This window comes from Danio aesculapii, chromosome 6 (genome assembly GCF_903798145.1).
Source record: "Danio aesculapii chromosome 6, fDanAes4.1, whole genome shotgun sequence".
Taxonomy (NCBI): Eukaryota; Metazoa; Chordata; class Actinopteri; order Cypriniformes; family Danionidae; genus Danio; species Danio aesculapii.
In genome coordinates, this window is record NC_079440.1 from 16,673,478 (window position 1) to 16,694,176 (window position 20,699).

General features: G+C 35.4%; 1 protein-coding gene across 1 annotated transcript in view; it reads left to right on the plus strand.

Moving 5' to 3' along the window:
* The window catches only part of tmem198b (transmembrane protein 198b), a 53,253-nt gene that overhangs the window by 20,773 nt on the left and 11,781 nt on the right, over positions 1–20,699 (plus strand). The window contains exon 2 of the mRNA XM_056459680.1: positions 14,854–15,131. Within this exon, the coding sequence (XP_056315655.1) occupies positions 14,963–15,131 (169 nt within the window). The 5' untranslated portion in view covers positions 14,854–14,962. The remainder of the gene's footprint in view (positions 1–14,853; positions 15,132–20,699) is intronic.

Genomic DNA, 20,699 nt, shown 5'->3' on the forward strand with positions numbered 1-20,699 from the left:
GTATATGTTTGGTAAGGAGAAAGTGACAACATCTGCATCTCTCAGTCTATTTTGAGGTGTGTAAAGTAATGGCTCAGTATTAGGGGATGTATTTGTATATTACGATCTCATTTTTCTGTGAGATTTAGGAAAGCTGCACTAGTATAATGTAAATATATAATATACAGTTGAAGTCAGAATTATTAGCCCCCCTGTTTATTTTTTCCCCCAATTTCTGTTTAATAGAGAGATTTTTTTTTCAACATATTTCTAGACATAACAGTTTTAATAACTCATTTCTGATAACTTATTTATTTTATCTTTGCCATGATGACAGTAAATAATATTTTACTAGATGTTTTTCAAGACACTTCTAAATAGCTTAAAGTGACATTTAAAGGCTTAATTAGATTAACTAGGCAGGTTAGGGTAATTAGGCAAGTAATTGTATAAAGATGGTTTGTTCTGTAGACTATATAAAAATAGTCTATAGCTTAAAAAATAAAAAATATATAGCTTAAAGGGGTTAATAATTTTGTCCTTAAAATGGTGTTTAAAAAAATTAAATACTGCTTTTATTCTATCCACAAAATAAAACAAATAAAACTTTCTCCAGAAGAAAAAACATTATCAGAAATACTGTGAAAATGTCCATGGACAGCAGTGCTCCGATTTTAATATGATTAAGACAATACTCTGATTAAGAGTCTAGACTACCATGTAAACAGTGATTTTTGATTACCTTAAAGGACCACAGACACCTGCGTCGCGAAATGCATTGTTTTTTTTCTTTCCATTCAACGTGCGGTATCAAATTCCATTAAAAGAGCACTCTTCCACCAGCCCTTACCTAATGCTCTCATCAAATACCTCAGTTTGTCATGGGCACATGAATGAAATATTTCTGAATGAAAGTGAAACTCAGGTAAAGTCAAAAAATTAAAAATTAAACGCCTGAAATTATATTAAACTCTGGAGGAAACATGGATAGTGTGGTGATGCAATGACTGTAATCAGTCTATGTATTATAATGTGTAAGACGGGATCATGAAGGGAACATTAAAAATGCAAGTCATGTAAACACCTTAATCATATTATTGTCTTATTCAGATTAAGGCAAATCATTAGATTACTGATAACCATGTAAACATAGTCACAAGTCCCAACGCTAGAAAAAAGGAGTTCAGTATTTTGATGACAGCCTTTCCACAGCTTAGTAGTAAACTAATGTAATTTCATAATGAAAATCTTACATTTATGCTAACCAACAAATGATCAAAGGAAATATATTAATGTAATTCAAATATATAAAATATGTATTGTTTACTTTTAAACTTTAATTATATTGTTCTATTAAAATTATTTTTTTAAAGATTGTCAAATAAAAGATTTTTCTAGAGTCATCCACCATACTTTTGATTTAGATTTGTTTTGAGTTTCGATTTAGCACGGGTATCGAAATAACACCAAACGATACCCAACCCTAGTGCACAGACCTGGGAAAATTTAACCCCCCGGCCACAAACACTGTAGCAAAAAAAAGAAGACGACAAACACTGTAGCAGATCCCGTTGAATCATGCCGTAAAGATTCTGGGCTCTGAAGTGTGAGGGTAAAGTTAGTATTATTTTCCCTGATGAGGCTGTGAAGAGTCAGTGGTTAAAGTTTATTTTGCAAAAATACCTCAGCATTATAGCCCCAGCCTTGCGCAGTGTTCCCATAATTTTTCTGACGAGTGCTTCAGCAATCTACATGCTTACAACGGGGGATTCGTCGGCCGTTTGTTAAAGGAAGGATCAGAAAAGACTATTAATGTATGGGACTATGTCAGAGCTTGACAGGAACTTTACAGTACACAGTTCATGGACCATTTTCTTCCTCCATTTCACAAGTGTCAGTGTGATTTTTAAAATGGTTGCCTTCTTGTTTTCTCTAGCTTGAAAAATTTTTATTTAATTGTGTTTTGTTACTTATAACCGCTCCACGCGGGTTGTACTGTATCTGGTTAACCCTTTATATTCTTATCACATCTAAAACCATGTTAAAAATGCGACTCGTGTCACTTTCTTTACCAATTTAAATGCGTTTGTGAGCTCGCGATCCACTGCTGTTTGTCATTGCTATTGCCATCGTCAGCTGTTCCTACACACGTGCGGCGGTCAAGTTTCAAAATAGTTCAGCTTTTGCCACTGAGTGGATTAATACTGAATGTGTGTCGTGGTTAAGAAAAGAGCAATATCCTGATGCTGGAGTTTAACTGCATCACTTTAATGCACTCCTGCATTGGGCTCACACATATCCTCTGCACTCTAACTACTTCAATGTTGATAAGCTGTCGTGGGCATTTCTCTCTGTCTCACGTTGAACGCAGTCAACCAATCGCAACAGACTGGGTCATCAGACCATTCAGCGTAGATTAGCTTCGCACTAAGGAGGGGTTTGGGAACAAATTAATTGCTGAACAAATCATAATGGAGTCGTTGGAATAATTAGGTAAAAATAAATGCATATTATAAGACAATAAACATGTTTTTTAACCTTGCATGCATATCAGCCTGTAGTTGGAGACCCCCAAAACCAAACTTTCACCTTTTTAATGCATAATAGGGGCTCTCGAACTCTTAACAGCAACAAAGCAGTTGATTTAGAATACAAACATCACCTATTTTTGTACTAACCTTATAGACTTCCTTTGGGAGAGGGTCACTGGCTTATGGGAATGGAAGGGACAATGAACAAAAAAAGTGATTTAATCTCACTGAGTGCTAAGCTTTTACATTCAGCGGTGTAATGTAAATTTGATGAGTGCTTGAATGTGTTACCTGGGATTCAAACGGAGCGGATGACTAGCGTTGGACCCGTTGGCTGATGAATCATATAGTGTTTGTCGGTAATCTGATTATGTTATTGCTCTGGAAGAGATATAAATACAAGTGTGTGGCATGAGGGTAAACTCTGAGTGCATATAGGTGCGAATCGGAAGCACAGGTGTCCAAATCCTCTAAAACACCTCTAGGGAATGAAGATGGGGAATGCTAAGCCTCTCGGTTTAAAGAGAAAGAAGTGCAAGTTGAGGTAAATGGCCGCAGATGGAAGTAATTAATGAGCTTTACAGAAGAACAGCAAGGGAGGAAGAGCAAAATGCAGCGGGAGACTAGAAGCCGAGCGAAAGGAAGGCAAATAGGAACAATAGGATAAATCGAAGCCAGACAGCTCTAACAGCTGTGTCAGATTAGGTTACCGTGGTTACAAGTGTCCAGCCCACTGGCCCACAACAGGCAGAGCAAGACACTCTAGAGGTCATAATGTTAACACAGCCCATACGCAGGTGGCGTCTGTTTAAACATGGTCATCACTATGACCTCAGGTAAACCTTTGGGAAATAACCCTTTCGGAAAGGATTTCAGGCTACATTTACACAACAACTATGTGGTCAAAAAATAAATGTCTTCCCTTGCTTTTCCAGAAAAGTTACACAACAATGTTTTTAAAATTATTCTGAAAACTGCCAAAAATGTGGACTGTTCCTTTTAATACTTTGAAACCCGTTTTCAAGAGTACACATTTTCATTCACTAAAACGCTGCTGTTGTGTAAACAAAAAGGCAAATTGCATTAAAGTTAATATAAATAACATTTCATTTTTTTGCTTAATGTTGTTGTCTAAAGATTTATGCAGTCTACATTCCAAAATAAAAGTACTAAAAACCCAAAGTGTTCAAAGAGAACATTCATTAATATGCATTTTTGGATACAAATGCGTACTATATTAAAGGGCACCTATTTTACCATCTTTTCAAGATTTAAGTCTTTTGTGTCTATAGAATATGTCTGTAAACTTTCAGCTCAAAACATCCATCAGATTATTTATTATACCTTTCAGAATGTTAGAATTTTCTGTTCTGAACACAATGTATCTGCAAGAAACCCACTGTTCCCATGTGCCTGTCAGAATCTCTTTGTCTCCGTCAGATAAACAGCACAGTGACAGACATGAAGGAAGCAGATCTCGCGTAACGTTAGTGATAAATACTACAGTAAGAGTTTTCCCAATGATTTGTTGTGGAGTTAATTCAACCCTTTATGGACGATGAGTCATACACAATGTTGTTACAAAGTTCACACACACACACACACACACACACACACACACACAGCGTGTTTAATTTTGCACTGTTTTTGCATGGCAAATGTGACTGGATACACATTAATATCCACTGCTGTATGGACATCAGTTATGTTAATGTACAAAATAAACCTGACTTAACCTCTACAAATACACCCTATCATACACCCGGTGCAAAAAGGCGCAAGACGTGTTTGCCCCGACGTGTTGCTATTTTCAGAGCAGCACAACCTTCATTTTCCCGTTTTGCGCCATGTTGTATAAATAGCAAATCCATTTGTGCCACTTTGTGGACTCAAGGGTGTTCCGGTCTAGAAAGGAGGTGTGTTAAGGCGCATTGTTGGGGTGTTGCTATTTGCGTGAGGAACTAAAATAGACTGCACAACAGAACAGCTGAAAGCAGGTCTAAAGTCCAGCGCAGAGCACGTTAGTTGTGCGCATCACTTACATATTGCTTAAAACACGGCGGATGTAAAATATTAAAAGGAATAAAATATTATTAAAATTATTGCTTTGTACATTAATATAAAAACCACAGCCTCCATGCCTTCATCTTGGGGGGCTTTTTCAGTTTATTCACGACAACTTGCTTTTGTATAATCTTATTATTATTATTATTATTATTATTATTATTATTATTATTCATTCATTCATTCATTCATTTTCTTTTCGGCTTAGTCCCTGTATTAATCTGGGGTCGCCACAGCAGAATGAACCGCCAACTTATCCAGCATATGTTTTATGCAGTGGATGCCCTTCCAGCCGCAACCCATCTCTGGGAAACACCCATACATACTCACTCACACTCATACACTACGGACAATTTAGCCTTCCCAATTCACCTGTACCGCATGTCTTTGGACTGTGGGGGTAACCGGAGCACCAGGAGGAAACCCACTCGAACGCAGGGAGATCATGCAAACTCCACACAGAAACGCCAACTGACCCAGCCGAGGCTTGAACCAGCGACCTTCTTGCTGTGAGGCGACAGCACTACCTACTGTGCCACTGCGTTGCCCATTACCATTATTCATTCATTCATTTATTTATTTATTTTTTTGGCTTAGTCCCTTTATTAATCTGGGGTCGCCACAGCAGAATGAACCACCAACTTATCCAGCCCATCACTGGGAAACACATACACGCTTATTCACATGCACATACACTGTACGGACAATTTAGCCTACCCATTTCACCTGTACCGCATGTCTTTGGACTGTGGGGGAAACCGGAGTACCCGAAGAAAACCCAAGCGAACGCAGGGAGAACATGCGTCACTATTATTATTATTATTATTATTATTATTATTATTATTATTATTATTATTATTATTATGATTATTATTATCATTATCTGTATTGTTTATTATATGCATATTTATATTTGTTTCATTAAAACAAGCTTAGATTTGCCCACCTGTCAGGTTTTGGACCATACGGAGCATAGGACGTGTGTTTGGATACAACTTTTTTGACCACACTTCGTTATTATTGCTCATTTATTCATTTGCTGGAAATTAGAACTGAATTTAGAAACAGTTTTAAAACAAATCCTTGCGCTTAAACTTATTTAATTATGTAGGCTAATGGATGTCTTCAGTGGAGTGCGTACAACACCGTTTCCTTATCCACGAAAGTGAAAGTAAAGGCCGATTGGTGGAGGCTCATTCTTTATCCTTGCGCTTTTTTTTTTTTGTTTCACTGTTTTCTCACTAGTGAAGCGTTCAGTTTTTACTCTTACAAAGTCCTCAATGTAAATTAGCAAATTGCTATGGCACGATGCAACTGAGTCTTAAAGGGAATGAGAGATGAGACTGATTTATGGTTTGTTCTCAAAACACACGCAGAACTCATTAATAGAATGAGCACAACCCTGTTAGACCATGCGCAGTGCATAGTTTTTCCGTCCTTTAAATAGCAAAAGTGAATTTGGACACGCCCTTAATGCTTTTGCGCCCTGCGCTTTTTGCGCCTAGATCGTTAAAATAGAGCCCATTGTGTTTCTATCTCTCCAATATGACTGTGGACACATGATACCTACACACAGTCCAAACAGCTGTCCAAACTGTCCAAACAGCTTACAAATGATGATTTTCATCGTAGGTGCCCTTTAAGGTACCAATCCAGGTTAAGTACAATTTGTGTATGATAACGGGCATGGTCAATATTCTCTTTTTTTACATGCACACGTTTTGACAGATAATATGTCAGTAATTTGATGCTTTGCAAAAGTTGCAGACACCTTTACCAATATCAAAATGCATTTTTGATGCACAATTAATTTAAACAGTCGTTTATTAAGAAACTTAAATAGGCCTACAATAATAAAGAAAGTCCGTTCTAAAGGTAAAACTAAATAAAGTGCTAAATACTCTTGGCACATGAAAGTGTAAAGCCTGCAATCCAAAAGAAATGTGGAATGTTGTTGTGTATCATATTTAACAAACAGTTTAATATGAATTTTATGTAATTTTGCTCACATGAATAATTGAATATTACTCATATGATGTCATTACGCTGCTGTGCCTTCAGCCTATTGTTATATAGCTGATCATGATTTTGAGGATCGATAGATCTGTCCTTCACAACACATGCAGCGATCTCAGATAAGTTCATCAAGACATTTTAATCTGATTCGCAAACTTGTTTGAAGAACCAAGTTTGTCAGAGATGTTAGAAAGGTATGAAGAACGGAACCCAGATTGGCAATATCGGAATAACTGGTGATTGTTTTTAGTTTTTGCTTAGAAATAATAACGTTTTATTTGACAATTAAATTGAGCAAATTAACCTATTATGCCCTTATGACATTGGATTATATTGTTGGCAATAAAGAAAATAAAGAAAACGGCAGCTGGAGTTACATAAATTAAATTACTGTATTTCATTAATTTATAGTCATTAACATATGTCAATGTTTTGTAGTACTAACATTTACACAATGTATTACACAGACATAAACAACCATAAGCATGGGGTGATAAAGTCGTATAATGAACCATCATGATAACACATCTAAAATTAAAGTAATGCAATAAACATTATTAATCAGCATTAGATGTAAATATAATAAAACTCTAAATAACTCCATGAGAATTTTCTTTTTAATTATATTATTTATTATAATATTTTTTTATTTATTTTATTTTATTTATTAGCATTTTACTGTTTTTTTTTTGTTTTTGTTTTTTTGAAAATCACAGACAGTGTATTTTTACTGCATTTATCTTTTAAAGTATATCATTTTACAATAAAAATAAGACTGGGAAGGCACTGATGTTCTTTATACTTCACCAACATTCATTCACTGTAACATTTCTGACCTCTCCAGTGCTCCACAAACATTTGGATGCCATTTTGAAGAGTCCTTATGAGGTACTTGTACACACTTCTGAATGAAACCACTGGTATTTGCTAGTATAGCCACTTGAAAGGCCTTAAAGTCTTCAAAGACCTGCTTAAACTTCAGTAAGTGATGATGACACATTATTGAGAGGGCAGTTTTTACTGTACCTTCAGCCTCATTTTTTTGTTTCACTCTGCATTACAATGTTAGTACGCTGAGTGAACTGTCTTGCCCAAACACATTTTTACTTGAAGCTCTCTAAACCTTTCATGTTAAACTTTTTTGACTATACACGGCCCTTACACAAGTCAAAGTCTAGTTGAGTTGAATCATTTCAGAGAGTGGCAGTGAATGTTTGTTTAAGGATATGATGATCAGTTTATTTCAGTTTCTCATGCTGGGATGATGATGATGCTACAGCAACACTTAGAAAAGCCCCACAAGCTAGAATGCCTTTGATTGGCTCCTGGTCTGTTGCTATGGAGGGAGAGCATGCCTTACTATTGGCTAATGCTGTGTGGACCCGAGCTGGTAAGGGTTGCATCTTTTCATTGTTATGGTCACAGACAGGAAGTGGATGGTCATTATTGTTGGACCTCTATCTGGATGGAGGGATCTATTGAGGTGTAATGAAGAGAACATGGCTGTTTTTGTCTGTGTCAGACTGTAGTTTGGGTTGGCAGGGATTTTCTCCCACGTGCGGGTTGATTTAAATAGCTTTGATTATCCCTAAGTTAGAGATAATTACTAAGGCATGTGTTTTGTATGACAGAGAAGTGGTGAAAACGGGGAGGGAGCATAAACGAAACAATAGTGTTCTCACGTTCAACTCTGACCGGCTTCAGGGGAATTATGGGCTGGGGATCTGGTTTTTCTGAATGACTAGTTGACTAGTCTGTCTTAAGGAAGCCCTGTATAATTAAGTTGTTTTTAGGACTTTGCCCACCAGTTCAGATGCATATCATGGAAGGCGTTTCTGCTTTAGAGCAGATGTATGTAACATTGCTGAATGGAAAATCACACAGGGCAGGTTTTAAGACTATAGCAGCATTTCTTTTTTTAAAGGGACGGTTCACCCTAAAAAGGAAATCCCTCACCATTTACAGTACTCTATGGTAAGGCTGGGCGATATTGCAGAAAAATGATCATGATATTATGTTTCATATCATTCAATATCAATAATTATTGAATATTTTTCAACAATACAATTAGGAATATTAGGATTTTTCGTTATTTAACCAACCTTACTAAGGCAAATAGTTTTAATAGTCAAAAACAAAAATATTTAAACAAAACATCTCATCTATTTATAAAATAAACATTGTTTGAGCAATGTGTATCTGCAATAGTTACGTTACAGAATTAGATTAATTAATAAAGATTAAAGATATTACTAAATATTATTATTTGTAATTATTTATACAATGATGACCATGCTATTTTACATTTGATTGTTCAATTTCTGTACTTGAATACCGTTCAACGACTCAGAAAACTAAAAAGCACAGTTTTTTTGCTTGTAATTTATTATATTTTATGCAGATGCACTGCATTGAGTTTGACTGGGGTGATCAAGTCTCTATCAAACTTTCCGAATAGAGCTATTCAAATCATCTGGTGAAATTATATTCATATTGCAATGTATAGTTGAAGAATTATTAGCCCCCTTATTTGAATTAGTTTTTTTTTGCTTTTTTAAATAATAAATATTTTAACAGAGCAGGAACGTTTTCACAGCATGTCTGATAATATTTTTTCTTCTGGAGAAAGTCTTATTTGTTTTATTTTGGCTAGAATAAAAGCAGTTTGTAATTTTTTATGAACCGTTTTAAGGACAAAATTATTAGCCCCTTTTAAGCTAATTTTTTATCCACTGTCTACAGAACAAGCCATCGTTATACAATAACTTGCCTAATTACCCTAACCTGACCAGTTAACCTAATTAACCTAGTTAAGCCTTTAAATGTCACTTTGAGCTTTATAGAAGTGTCTTGAAAAATATCTAGTAAAATATTATTTACTGTCATCATGGCAAAGATAAAATAAATCAGTTATTAGAAATGAGTTATTAAAACTATCATGTCTAGAAATATGTTGAAAAAAATCTCTCAGTTAAACAGAAATTTGGGCATAAAATAAACAGGGCGGCTAATAATTCTGACTTGCACTGTATATCGCAACAAAATGTTGTAATGTCAGATTTTTCTAATATCCTGCAGCCCTACATAATAGGAACAAAAACACGACGGTTCTCAAAAGTATCAAATATGGTACCAATCGGTTCTGAAAATTAAAAAACTTCCATTTCCCATTTTCCACATTTAAGTGCGTTCTTAAACACCACTGATTGACCACTGTATTCACATGCTCAACAGAAATTACTGGCTGTGACTGGAAGTTAAATAGATGTTTTTTTTCTTTTTTTTTTTAATTTTAGTACTAATTTGTACCAAATTTGATACTTTGAAAACTCTACAGAGCACATTATCAACTATACAAACAAATTTCAGATGTTCACTTGCGCTAATAAGCATGCTGTTTTTTTTTTAGCGGTCCTCTTTAATGGACCACCCTTTCATCTTAAAAATCTATAAATGCTTTTAAATGGTTTGTTTGAAAAATGTAAACCTTTTATCTTCTTATTGTTTGATCTGACTCCCTCATGAGAAGTCAGTCACAACATCAGCCCCATGTTTCCCTCAAAGCATGATTGCACTAAATTCATTTTGTCAACTCAAAACTAATCCTGTAATCTTGAGTTTGTTCAGCCACCATCATGGTACAGGCCCCTGATATTGTCTTATACGATATGCGAAATTGTGGTAGAAAATATTTGACTGGCTTCTGTCTTTCATTTGATGAATGAATAACACAAACCGAGGAGTAGAGAGATGAACGTATCAAATCTTTTTCTGGCTCTGACTGTATTTGATTTGTTCATCACATGAAAGACTGAAGCCAATGACTCAAACCCGATAGAGGACTCGAAAAAGGAATGAATATTCTACCCCAACTGCACAAATGTGCGCATGCATGAATGAATGAATCACTTCCTAAGTGAACTGATCTTTTTTGAATCACATAAAAGATTCATTCAAAATTAACAAATTGTAAAAGAACAACCCATTACTGAACTCAATCTGAATTTAACCCGAGGAGAGGCAACCTGTGGAACACACTAAACAAACTAGCCGGATCAACAGCCCCACAAAGTCCAATGGCTGACTGCCGACTTAGCGTGTCTCAGCCTTAAGGCTGATTTATATATTCGCCTGGCACCGCGTCGCGCACCTCATGTAATGGACAAGGGTTTTATACTTAACGAGTTCACCGATGGGATATTTTTTTTAAAACGACAGGTGACGGTCAAAAGAAACTAACTGTAAAATCATACGAATAAACATATGTAGGAAGTTTCCGGAACTATGTCATATCATTCTTAAAAGATTTTTAAAGTAATTATTTTAATGATTTTAAAGATTTTTTTAACAGTTCAAAATGTTTTTTCAATCAAACTTTGAGGAATCACTTGCTTTTATTTATATCTCGCACTGGACAGTTTTATCTATTAAAGTTCATAAAAAAATAAATAATAAACAGCAGAACATGGGTTGTTCTACAGATATTTTTTTTCCATTAAGGCAAGAATAAAAGCAACAAAAAAGTACACTTACTAAAAAATAATAAAGGTTTTGTTTAGATTTAGGTTCAAATATTTTTTTTCCAGTTATCAAAGCAATAATTTATTTCATTTTAGTTTTGTAACTATTAAATTGTTTTAAATTTAAAATTGTGTGTAAAACCTTTGAAAGGTGGGAAAACATATTCTGGGTCTCCACTTTTGCCATGGCCTCTCTTTTTGGTGCTAACAAAATTATCCCCCAAGTTTTTCTAAACTTTTTTGATTGCTTTGGTCTGAACCAGTTGAAAAGAACCAAAATGCAGTCATGTGACAAAATCGACATCACTCATTGGCCAGATGTTGTTGAATGTATTTCATAAACTTCTTTTCGGTTAGTCAGATTTAACATGTGGGAAAATGGCAATGGAACTCTCGCAAGTAAACAAACCGGCAGACTCCACTCATGGGTTCGTTTGAAAGTGTACCGAGACCACCTCTTCAAGTAGGTCTCGGTATGCTTTTCTGGTCCGCTTTTGGTGCGAACTCGAGTGCGAATGCCACATTCACACCTGCCCAAATGAACCGCACCAAGAGGGAAAGCGAACTCTAGTGCAAGTCCTGAAGTGCGTTACACAATTCAGGTAATGCAGGTGTGAAAGCACTCATAAAGATGTCTGTACAGGCATACCTGTTTCAGACAAAATCTCTTCAAAGTGATTCATATTCAACTTAAATGAAATGCGGCGCCATGCGAACTGTTTGCTCGAGTCTCGAAAAAAAGTTGTGCCCTCCGCCAGGTGAAATCATGTCACGCGCACCCAAAGAGAAACACCGCAATGATGTCACATTCGCCGCGCACTTAAGCGAACTAGCGGACGCGTGGAGTATAAATCAGCCTTTAAGATGTGAAGGTATTGCTTGGTACAAATGCTAATTATTTTTACATCCTTAATGACTTTGCTTATTATGAATCATGGTTGCAATAAAGCAGATAATTGAGATGAACTGTTCAGAAGATCCACTTTGCAGTTCCTGTTGCTGCAGATCAGTAGTGTCAACATGGATTTGCATAGATTAGAGTTTTAGTTTGAATAAGGAATGAAGAGCTCAAGATATCTTGCTGAGTTTTGTAGTAAACAATGCCAGAACAATCACACAACTGTCAGAGAAGAAGAGGCTATTCATTAGGTCTTCATTTAGAGAAAGACGACCTGACTGCAGAACAGTTATTAGGCACAAAATGAACCACAACTATGTGACGGAGGAGAAGGGCATGACTGAACAAGCGATAGAGGGGGAGGAAGTGTGTGGGGGAGAAAAAAGAAGAAAGCGAGAGAAGACTGGAGTAAAGTGAAGAATAAAGGGTATGACAAGCTTCTGCGAGTGATTTATGGCCTTGTATTTCAATAGTGTCTTGTGGACGAATTTATGTTTTATAAATGTAGCCTTGCTCAACCTAAAATCCTTTCCAATGAGTTTAGGACACAATAGTCAAGTTCTAAGGGAAATGTGAAGCTAAAGGAGTGTAACACATAGATACGCGCACACACACACACACACACACACACACACACACACACACACACACACAAAACAAGAACATGAAGTCTCCCACTTGTCCTCTGTTTTGGGTAGAGTCAGTATAATTCTTCAAAACCTGTTAAACTGGAATGCACTAGCTTTGAGCCTACAGCTGAGCTTTTTTTAGGTTGTGTCTCTGTGTGTGTATGTATAGCAAACCTCAACTGCATGATTCTGTCATCTAAAAATAGAACTATTATTGATAAACTTTTCATATCTCAAACTTTATCCACATATATGTGTGTGTGTGTGTGTGTGTGTTTGTGTGAGCAATATCACTCTCGTAGCAGTGTGATATGGCTGATATTACGTTTATACAACAGTTCAACGACAGAATCGTGTGTATCAAAAAGAAAATAAAACACGGAGAGTTTAAAAACCCTTTTGTATGAGGAACTGCTTTCTTCTGCCATTCATTCACAGCAGCAGCTGACGTCAGAACAGCAGAAACTGTTGCTATCTTACAAACGTCACTTTAGAGCTAGTGTTTGAATGATTCTCTAGTGTAATATTTAAAGTGATGACAAAACAGGTGATTTTGCTGACATTTTAAGATTATAAGGTTTTAAGATTATTTTAAGATTAAGGCTGAACGGCATGAAATGCCATCGGTCTACATAGACTTCCCAGTATTTCTCTGTTGCAATTGGGAGATCACAATAATTAACCCCAAAAAAAGCCAAAGCAAAGACTACCAGTTTCTGTGGTACACTGTAAATACAGCACTACAAAATACAAAGGAGAGAGAGCGACTTAGAATGTCACTTACCTGCTTTATAATGATTTGTTCAGCTGTAGTTTGAAACTTGCGTTGAGAAAACACTTTTATGCTGTCTTTGTCGCCATCTTGTGACGGAACGTCAACCGTCACTTTCTTTGGTCTGCGCAGTATGACAGTCTGATGAATTGCCAAGATTATAAATATTTTAAAATAGCCACTGTCCTTATAAATACACTGCATAGTTGCGATCTAAGTAACTAGATTCTTGATTTAAAAAAAGCCTCAAAAGTACATTGTGTTGTCCAACAGCAGCAATATCTGTCAAATCCTAGTATCCTCTTCTTCTTACTGTATGTGGGCGGAGTAATACACAAGGGTGAAGGATGAGGAGGCTGTACGAGTACTGTTTTGCAGAATATCGCACAGCTATCAGCCCATCAGATTTAAAAACCTGATATACAGTGCGTGCGTCAGTGTGTGCGTGTGTGTGCGTGTGTATATATATATATATATATATATATATATATGTATGTATGTATGTATGTATGTATGTATGTATGTATGTATGTATGTATGTATGTATGTATGTATGTATGTATGTATGTATGTGTGTGTATATAAATATATATATATATATATATATATATATATACATATATATATATATATATATACATATATATATATATATATATATATATATACATATATGTATATATACATATATATACATATATATATATATATATATATATATATATATATATATATATATATATATATATATATATATATATATATATATATACATATATATACATATATATATATATATATATACATATATATATATATACATACTAATGTACAGCACATCCTATTTTTGCACTGTAAAAAATGCTGGTTTCCACACAATCCCTTCATGTCATCTAAACACAAAACATAAACAATTAAGTTATCCCCAAATAAACCTCAAGAATTGTGTTGTTTCACAAAGCACTACCTACTGCGCCACTGCGTTGCCCTAGAAGAATTATTACCTGGGAAAATTATTTTCAGCAGCCAATGTGGCTAGTGGGAGTGTCTGTCTTACCCGCCACTGCTGAAATCTACCCGCATTTGGCAGGTTGGCGGGTGTTAATGTCAAGCCCTGAAGATAACGAATTGAACCGAATCGATGCCGTGATAATCATAACAGAACTGAACCATGAGACCAGTGATGGTTCACACCTCTAGTGTATATTTTAACATTCATCTCGATTCCGTTAAATGTTACTGTAAGGCATTACAATATTAAAGTATTATAAACCATAACATCAGTATTTCATTTGTATTGTAAAAAGCTTGTTACAAATAAATTTGACTTGATTTGAGATTTTAAATCTATTTGGATTGGTGCTGTTTTCGTACTTTGTTGTTGTTGTTTAATGGCTTTATGTATAATGCATTTGTTCTCTCTCTCACTCTTTCTCTTTTATAGGTAGATTGATGTGGATGCGAGGTGTACCCTGATTTCCCAGCCCCTTCCCCTTCCCTCAGTCACCCCTTCCCTTCAGCGTGTTCTGTCGGTCCAGCACATTGTGATCAGCATGACATCCACCCTGCAGACCCTGGCCTTTAAACTGGCCCCTCCCTCAAGAGAAGCTGGGTCAGGACAGCTGGAGCCCTGTAGTGATGGACAGGGGCGACGCTATGAGGTTGTCCCATCAGTGGTCTGCTCCATGTGCTGTCTCTTTGGAATCATCTATTGCTTCTTTGGTGAGTTGAGTCTACGGGTTTAATAACGAGACCATTTGTAAATATTAATAAACTACAGTAGTAGAAAATCAAAAAAAAATTCTAAATTGTCCTAAGACAAGTATGGATGGTGTAGAACAACTATGATGAAAGGTATTGATCCACTTCAAATGTTGACTACCATACTACGGCCACCTAATTAGGTACACCTTATTAGTACCGGGTTAGACCCCTGTTTGCCTTCAGAACTGCCTTATACCTTCATGGCATAGATTCAATAAGGTACTGGAAATATTCCTCAGAGATTTTAGTCCATATTGACATGATAGCATCATGCAGTTGCTGCAAATTTGTCAGCTGCAATTCCATGATGCGAATCTCCTGTTCCACCACATCCCAAAGGTGCTCTATTGGATGGAGATCTGGTGACTGTGGAGGCCATTTGAGTACAGTGAACTCATTGTCATGTTCAAGAAACCAGTCTGAGATGATTCATGCTTTATGACATATGGCCTGTTATCCTGCTTGAAGTAGCCATCAGACGATGGGTAAACTGTGGTCATTAAGGGATGGATATGGTCAGCAACATACTCGGGTAGACTGTGGCTTTTACACAATGCTCAATTGGTACTAATGGGTCCAAAGTTTGCCAAGAAAATATCCCCCACACCATTACACCACTACCAGCCTGAACCATTGACACAAGGCAGGATGGATCCATGCTTTCATGGTGTTGATGCCAACTTCTGACCCTACCATCCAAATGTCGCAGAAGAAATCGAGACTTATCAGACCAGGATATGTTTTTACAATCTTCTATTGTGCAATTTTGGTGCGCCTGTGCAAATTGTAGCCTCAGTTTCCTGTCCTTGGCTGACAGGAGTGGCACCTGGTGTGGTCTTCTGCTGCTGGAGCTCATCCACCTCAAGGTTGGACGTGTTGTGCATTCAGAGATGCTCTTCTGGATACCTTGGTTGTAACAAGTGGTTATTCAATTACTGTAGCCTTTCTATCAGCTCGGACCAGTCTGGCCATTCTCTGACCTCTGGCATCAACAAGGCATTTGCGCCCACAGAACTGCCGCTCACTGAATATTTTCTCTTTGTCTGCCCATTCTCTGTTAACCCTAGAGATGGTTGTGGGTGAACCTCCCAGTAGATCAGCAGTATCTGAAATGTCCAGACCAGCCCATCTGGCAACAGGTTGAAACAACCATGCCACATTCAAAATCACTTAAATCACCTTTCGTTCCTATTCTGATGCTCGGGTTAAACTACAGCAGATCGTCTTTACCATGTCTACATGCCTAAATGCATTGAGTTGCTGCCATGTGATTGGCTGATTAGAAATTTGCGTTAACAAGCAGTTGGACCTAATAAAGTGGCCGGTGAGTGTATAAGAATATGCGTATCTCTGAAATATTACATTTTGAACATTAAACCTCATGAAAATGAATTTTATTTAAATTGGTTTTACTTTGGAGATTACTTGTTAATCAATAGTTATTTTTGACAATATTTCTGTGTGTTTAATAGGGAATATTCGCCTCAAGCTTTTGCATAATGTCCTTTTTTTGGTTGTTTAATTTTTATTTTTTAGAAAATATTTTAAAATGTGCTGAGCCTCGCACATGACATGCAAGAAATAAATCATAAATTGTGGCCATGATTTATTAATTCGTTTCCTCCTTTAAAGTAAAAATGTGTGCTCTTCATTCATTCCCTCAGTCGGCTAAATCATGTGCATTTTTACTAATTAGTTCTCTTGATTTAAGCAATTTGTGCTGTCGTTATAGGTAAAATGTGTGCATAAAATAATAATAAAGTTAGTTGTACTTCCTGTCTGCGTACTACACGTTTACAAAACAGAAATCGTAATGCTTTACTGTAAAGTAACGACAACAGCTATAACTTACCAATCCGCATTCCAAGACAGGACCATAAAGAAAGCAGTTTCCACGAATAAAGGTGGTCACTATACAAGTTCTGAAGCATCAGCACTTGTTAGAAGGTAATGATTATTTCAATGCACACGATTTACCTCAAACAAGAGAACCATTTAGTAAATCATGCACTTAGTTTAGTAAATTGCGGGAAGAAATTAAGAAACCATACACATTTACTTAAAATGGTATTAATTAATAAATAGTACACATGCTCTAGTAATTAGTAGGGACTATTAAAGATATTGTGCTCATGTGTTAAGTGTGGGGCTTCCTAAAAATGTAATAAAAGTACCTAACAAAAAAAAACATTTATACAGAGCAAATAAAAAAATAAAAAGTGGGTGACCCTGATTATTATACATATACACTCAAGCCAGCACTGTTTCAATTCATATTAAATTTATATTCAAATCATATTTCTTCTTTGGAAAAAAACAAGCACATAATGCAGAACCAATCAAAATACAATGAACCTATTTCCAGTGCATGATCCACAGAACCACCATTTGCATTTAGTCATAACTGTGAGATTTAGTTTTCATGCATTTTTAATTTTTTTTATTTTATGAATTCCCTCAATTTTCATATAGCGAAGTTACATTTTCCTAAATTAGAATCGTATTTTGATTTAATAGAGTAATTATTGAAGGATGAATATTTGAATTATATACAATGTCATGATTGGCATACAGGTTTTTAAACTTGCCACAAGATCTCAATGCTCACAGCCTCTCCTTATTACAGTTACTTCTCAGGGTTATGTCAGCGGTGGCTTTAAATTTTTCATTCTGTTTCTGTGTCAAACCCATGTACTTATTCCGAGACTACTTTTTTCACCCACATTTCATTATTGATATTGTTCTAAATAAGGTCATAGCTTGTGTAACTGCAGTGCAGTCTACTTGAGATTTGCACAGATTTAAAGCAGACACTGCTCTTTTGTTGCATATCCTTTTTTTCCTTTAAAGTCCACTGATGTTGAAGGTTAATTTAATGGATATTTTTGATGTTGTGCCTTAAGCCTCCTTTATTATTGATGAATTGAAATGCAAACATAGCATTGAATGGACATTGATTTAAAAAAATTACACATAGACGGTTGTTAAATATGCCAGTACTAACATCAGAGCAATTATGTTTTATTAATATTAGTAGTAGTAGTAGTAGTAGTGTTGTTGTTATTATTATTAGTATTATTATTATTATTATTATTATTATTATTATTATCATCATTATTATTATTATTATCATCATCGTCATCATCATCTTCATTATTATTATTATTATTATTATTATTATTATTATTATTATTATATATCATATTATAAGCTGCTAATATCTAATTTCTTTCCCCATTTAATTGAATTGTTTTGTATTTTTGTATTTAGATTGCTTGGTCATCTCACTTAAAGTTGATCTTTCTTATATTTTAGCCCAATGTATCATATTTAATGCTCGAATTTGTTTAGTTTTTTTATTTTATTAGATTTATAATATAATTTTCTGTTTTATAATATTTCACTCATTTTATCACTGTGATCAAAACTTTGCTAACGTCTCAAATCTATTTCAAACCTACCTGGTTTTTGGTTTATAATTCAAAGCTTAGGATAATTCATAAGTGCTCATTTAAACCTTTAATAACCTTTATGATTCATTACATTTTTGATAAAATGCTTTATTAAAATTGAATGCAAGTCTGTCTAAATGACAGCATCTGCACATACAGACATAACAGCAGTGACATGCTAATATGAGCTGATGTTATCAAATATAATCTATAACAAAGAGGTTTTCTATTCATGGATATTAAATTGCTATAGTGCCTAGTCTGACTTGCAGCTTCTAAAATGAATGCTTTAGGGATTTTTTAATTTCATTTTATATATAAACATGATACAGAATTTCTACATGGACCAGAATATTTATGTTCACATCTCTACATGCATCAATGATAGCAAATTCTATACATCTCCCTTTGGTTTTTGACTTTTTCCCCTCATAGTTTCTGTCACTCTGTAAAGAAAGCTTTACCATAGTGTAGAATGGAAGTATTGTAAATGAAAGGGAATCCTAAGTGATTCAACTTCAATGTCACATTTCCGTATTGTTTTGAGTAAATTTTTTTTCTTCACCGATAATGAAAAGTGTTAAACTGCTAATAAACTGAGAAGAATCGTGATCTCGCACCACTGTGCTATTCTTGAGCTGTGAAATCAGACACTCTACAAATTTACACCAGTTTTAACCCATTGGATGCATTTTTTTCTCCCTCCTTCCCTCTTAACAATTTATTTCATTCAGATAAGAGTCACACAACATTTTTAAATGATTAAGTATCCGAATTTCCATCAGTTCACGAGGTTTTCGCCTACCATTTAATGTGGTTGTGAATTGTAATGATACAAATACAAATAAATGTGACATTTTAATGGCCCACAGAACACCTGTTGTTTTTTTAAAACTTATTTTTAGTAAAGAATACAACATTACATAAAGTACTTTAGTATAAATGTTTTTTGTGTGTGTTAGTCCATCTGAAAATCCAATTTCTAGCTACCTGCCTGCCTTAATGGTAAATACATGTAGAGAACAAAAAACATCCTAAGGACATGTTAAGAAGTAAATAAAAAAAATTAATAATAATAATTGAAAAATATAACAATAATAGTAAAAGAAAAAAAAGGGGGTCCATAAGGTGGATAAAGTGGAGAAGGAAAGGAGAGATCTTTTAGCTACGTTTTATCCACCTATTTTTATGCGCATTTTGGATGTGCACATAAAAAAAATCGGTTGATGGAAATGCCATAATGCACATAAAAAACATGCATAACCGAGTAGGATAAACTTTTTATTCGATAAGAATAGATACGCATAAAGTACGATGGAAACACTTTCCAGTATGCGCATTAAAAGTCATGGGATTTTGAGATCATCTGATGATAAAAATGTTATGAATGGATAAACCAGCAGGCCGAGCACATTATAAAACATCTGGAATGTTGTTTTGGTCTAAACCTAATTCTAAAATGCCTAACCATTTAAGTATTAGTGTTGTTATATTATTAATTACCTAACTGTCAAGAGCGTCTGTGCTTCGCGTCTCATGCCTCCAAATGCCACCACACATTTATAGTCTTCTGAAGCTCAGGTCATTTATTAAAGAGCCCCTATTATGGGTTTTTGAAAATGAGCTTCCATACAGTGTGTAAAACAGCACTAAGTGAATGAAAACATCCAGCTGAGGTTTAAATCTTAAAGTGCAGCATGTTTAAAACCATTGATTCTTTAGTTAAATATTTTACTCAGAGTCGAATAAACGAATCGAGTTGGGTTCGGATCTTTTGATTGATCGCATCAACGTTAATACGGTACATCACCAAATGTGTAGTTCCAGTTCCGGTAAAATATGAACGCGCTTTCACTTCAGACTCTATCAGAGGCGCGGGGGATCACAGGACTGATAATGACGTGAAGGTGACGGATCACTGACAGATGTAGATTCGGCTGTAGGGAATAAAGGGTTAAGTTCATTTTCACAACAATCCCACAGTAAAGCCAACATAGTGCGGTGTTTGTTCCTGTCATTTTTCAAATTTTTTTTAATACAATAACCTATGCTGCAACGTGGGATTCGCTGGCCG